Source organism: Culex quinquefasciatus, chromosome 2, assembly GCF_015732765.1.
Source record: "Culex quinquefasciatus strain JHB chromosome 2, VPISU_Cqui_1.0_pri_paternal, whole genome shotgun sequence".
NCBI lineage: Eukaryota > Metazoa > Arthropoda > Insecta > Diptera > Culicidae > Culex > Culex quinquefasciatus.
In genome coordinates this window covers 76,658,179-76,662,795 of record NC_051862.1, presented here as the reverse complement: position 1 = coordinate 76,662,795, position 4,617 = coordinate 76,658,179, and the positions used below count along the sequence as shown (strand labels likewise).

General features: G+C 39.8%; 1 protein-coding gene across 1 annotated transcript; it reads right to left on the bottom strand.

Moving 5' to 3' along the window:
• Positions 1–3,084: 3,084 nt before the first annotated feature.
• LOC6036745 (interleukin enhancer-binding factor 3) lies at positions 3,085–4,415 on the bottom strand. Its single transcript, XM_001846692.2, has 2 exons — positions 4,249–4,415; positions 3,085–4,190 (listed from the first exon to the last, which is right to left on the bottom strand). Exons 1-2 carry the CDS (start codon positions 4,255–4,257, stop codon positions 3,231–3,233), a joined length of 969 nt encoding a protein of 322 aa, XP_001846744.2. The 5' UTR covers positions 4,258–4,415; the 3' UTR covers positions 3,085–3,230.
• Positions 4,416–4,617: the final 202 nt, after the last annotated feature.

Genomic DNA, 4,617 nt, shown 5'->3' with positions numbered 1-4,617 from the left:
TATCGTCCAGTGCACCGTGACGTGACACAGTGTTCGAACTGCTTGCAGTTTGGACATGGTGGAAGGAACTGTTTCATCAAGAGTCGTTGTGCAACCTGCGGAGGTGAGCACAAAACTCAAGCTTGCGAAACAATCAACGAGAACATCGAAGCGAAATGCTTCAATTGCGGCGGCGACCATTCGACCAAGAATCGGAGCTGCCCAAAACGTGCTGAGTTTGTAAAAATTCGGCAGCAAGCGACGACGAGGCACCAACCAAATCGTCGCAAAACACCACCAGCATACACGGACGTGGATTTTCCTGCTTTGGCGTCACCAGGATCAGGATCTGTTCGAGTGGTTCCAAATCTGCAGCCATTGCCGTTGAATCAACGGCAAAAAGTTGCAGAGAATACAACAACCTACCTAGCTGGTGGCCTGTGGAAACGACTCGTAAACCTTTGACCAGCGAGGGTCAGAGTAGAGATAGCTAGAAGAAAGGGGCGCGTCAATGTGGGAAAGGGAAGTAATTTGTGATTGTAGACGGTATTGTTTTGATTCGCAGTATGTTGAGCTAACTGCTGTGGATGTACCTGAAACATCGCACAGCGGGGTTTCTCTTCTCTTCATTCTCAGCTACCACCTATTTTCTGTTTAATTTGTTTCACTGATTTTCTAACGCGGCTTCTGTTTACGATCCTCCATTTGACTTCGATATAAACTCTTTTGATTCTCTTATTTCTCAACGCTTTTACACTCTATTTTACCAATTGATGCTGCTGTAACAAACTGTCTGCTTTCCCTTAATTTGGCAGCGATGTCAATTTTGTTTATCATGTGCCTTTTCTTTATTTATCTATTTGAATAATTTCTCATTTTCCCTGTAAATTGTCCTCAATACAATCTAAGCTTGTTGGTCACCTCTATTTATTAACTATTGTTAATTTCTTTATCTACTTCATAAATTATTATCTTTCTTTTACTATTGATTCTTTACCTGTCCTAGTATATTTCCTTCACTGTCTATTCTTTTGAAACTTCACCTTTTTCTTAAGCAAGTGAGGTTCGAGCCCTTACTCAATTTATGGAATGATTAAAGGATTAACACAAATATTACTATTGTACTTTTGAAAAACTTTTCTAAAATGCTTAGGACCAAAATATTGTAACAAAACACCGCGACAAAAGAAATAGCAATATATAAACACGACTCAACACTAGGAAAGATTTCAGGAGAAAACAAAACACAGTAAATAACAATAAGTTTTTGAATTCAAACTAAAAATATAACAGTTTTTGCTTTAATGAAAGTTGTTAGGCACACTTTAAATGGTTAGGCGCTTATACTTACATCAAACCCTACGTAATGTACCACCCCCGACCGAGTTAAAATGCGTAACCGGAAAAGAAGGTGTGCATGCCTGGCACGAACACTCAAAGCGTGTTCTAGCGTGCTGCTCGTACTGACTCAGAGCAAGGGTGAGATGTAGGTGTAAGGGCAGTGCGTGTTCGTCGGAAACCTAGTGCATAAGATCGGCCAAGGCCCGTTCTTACACTGAAAATTGCGAATTGCGAATTGCGAATTTATTTTTTAGTTTTAAGTTAGGATTAGTTGTTAAAGTGATTTTTTCTTTTTTACCCAAATGTATTTGATGCAATGCAATAATGTAAAATAATTTGAAGTAAATAAAATAAATATGAACAGTTAATAATAAAACGAAAAATACAACAAAGATGAAGAGCATTTTTGCCATACCACTTAGAATGTAAATGAAATGTAATTATTATAAGAAAGTTCAATAAAGGCATATTTAATTTCAAAAAAAGTCAAATTTTCATGTATTTTGTCAATAAATCAAAAAAATGTTGAAAAATGTTACTTTTCGAAACGAGTGGTACAGAAAAGTAGGCTATTTCGTCGTTCAAGAATGACAGAAATATCAAGAAGAGCAATTCTCTACCAAAACCGGAAATGGATTTTATTTGTATTTTTTGATTTGGCTCAAACTTCGTGGGGCCTTCCCTATGACCAAATAAGCTATTTTGTGTCATTAATTCACCCATACAAGTCTCCATACAAATTTGGCAGCTGTCCATACAAAAATGGTATGTAAATATTCAAACAGCTGTAACTTTTGAGTGAATTTTCTGATCAATTTGGTGTCTTCGGCAAAGTTGTAGGTATTGTTGAGGACTTTTGAGGAAAAAATAGGTACACGGAAAAAAAATTTGCAGATTTTTTTATCAACTTTTTTTTCACTGAAACTCAATTTCCCAAAATACGTATTTTTTGATTTTCGAGATTTTTGATATGTTTTAGGAAACAAAAATCCGCAACTTTTGAGCTATAGAGAAACATGGTCAAAAAATCTGCCGCCGAGTTTTGAATTTTTGAAAAAATAGTGATTTTTGGAAAAAATCGAAGTTTTATGCAAAAACAAGTTTGACATTACTTTTTAATGCAAAATTGAATTTTGCAATCGAAAAGTACTTTAAAGATTTTTTGATAAAGGGCTCCGTTTTCAAGATATAACCACCGAAAGTTTGATTTTAGCGAAATATTTGCAGTTTTTCAATTTTTAAAAATAGTGACCATGAGTGCAGTTTGTTAGTTTATTTTGGATCAAATGTAAATTTCCGGCTAGTTCCCTCCTTGACTTGATACATAGTTTAACTAACAAGTTATCGTACCCAATAAAACAACAAATTATAAATTACAGTATACGACTGAAAAAACTACTACTACATTGGCGTTGATTCCAATAATTTCAAGACAGGGGGTGTGCGAAACTTTTCGGGGGTTTTTCCGTAAATATGCTTTTTGTGTGTGCACGTTTTCTCATACAATATGGCATGCTTTTGCCATCGGATTTTTTGCTGTGTATATAAGAAAATAGGGGAACAGCATCTAATTCCAGCGTGCCTCTAATATTGTCACATCATACATTCAATTACAGCTCATTAAAAGATTTTTTAACTGAAATCGAATGATAATAGTTCAATAAGAAGTGAGCAAGCAAGGAGTTAGGAGCGAGTGCTTAACCTGCCGAACATACGAGAATACTCCCTACTCAATACTAAAAAAATCACAAAAAAAACGTTTGGTTTCTATTTTTAAAACGCATATTTTTATTATTCATTCATACACTTAAATCAAATGTGCACTCATTTTAAATACCGTTTATATTAAGGGTGTGTCAATTTAAATTTATTTCACTGCACTCAGATCCAGCCAGCTTCTGTGACGGGCTCTAGACCTCCGTCGGCTTCGCCAGCACACCCAGCTTGACCAAGCACTGGCGGGCGGCTTCAGCCTTGGCTTCCTTTTTCTTCTTGCCTCCCTTGTCCGCCGGATAGTCCACCCCGTCGACGATCACCTTGAACACGAACGTCTTGTCGTGGACCGGTCCCTCATCAACGACGGTTTCGTAGCGCGGAGGCTGCAACTTGCGCTTGGTACTGTACTCCTCTAGGATGCTGATTGGATTTTTACCCTCGGTGACAAGGTTGATGGACTTGACCGGCTGCGGTCCAATCTGGGCCTTCTTTTTGACGCCTTGCCCGGTTGGAACGAATACCTTCTGGGAGGAAACGTCGAAGCCGCGCCGGTTCGTCTTGATGTCGGGCATGTGCGGCTCGAGCTGACCGTTTTGGCGCCTGCCCAGACTCTGGCCCGGGTTCCAGCCCATCTTTTGCAGCATGTTCGTTCCCTTGGCACCGCTGTACGGGGTGGCCCGCTTCAGGGAGTCCTTCTTGACCCAACCTCCCTGCTTCCGGCGGTTGTTGCCGCTGTCATCCGAGCTGTTCTGATAGCCCTGGGTCTGGTAGGCGGCCGAATACTGCGACTGGGAGTAATTTCCACCGCCAGAATAGCTGGAGTTCGAGTTGTAGTTAGAGTTAGTGTTATAATTGTAATTATAGTTTGAATTGCCACCACCGCCGGAACTACTATAGCTGGAGCTTTGCAGCATGTAGAACGGTACATTTCCCGAGGCCCCGGAATCGGCCCCGGACAGCATCGAGCTCATGCCAAACGAGCTGGAATCGCTACCCTGGGTGAAGTTATGGTTCATTCCGCCACCATAGCCATAGTCGGAACCGACCGCGGGGGTTTGGTTGTTGCGCTGGTTACTATTATACTGCTGCTGCTGGTAGCTTGTGTTTCGGTTTCCTCCTCCGCCGGAATACATTTTCTTGTGCTGGGTCGATGTCTGCAAACATTTTTTTTTAATTACATTTTTGTCGATTTAACAGCGATTTGCATCTTACCAGATACATTAAATAGTTCCAACTGCCTATGCAAAGGTTTTCTCGGCGATTTATCTGATTTTTTGAGCTTTTGCACAAGTTTTCGCGAAGACCGCGAGAAAATTTTCTGTTTATTTCACTGATTGATTGATGCCGAGCCGACGAAACAGCGATCAACTATTTGACAAATCGAAAGGGGCTATCCAACTTTTTAAAGCAAAATGACAGTAGTACGCTAAATTGGGGTTGATTTTTTTTAAATGTTGGTGATTTTGAATGGGGCTCTTAAAGGAGACTTCTGGAGTCTCTATTTATGGAATGGTTCAATAGGGTCCTAAAGCCCTTTGTAAATTTGTATGTACTACGGTATTTTTTAAAAATTCTTTGAAC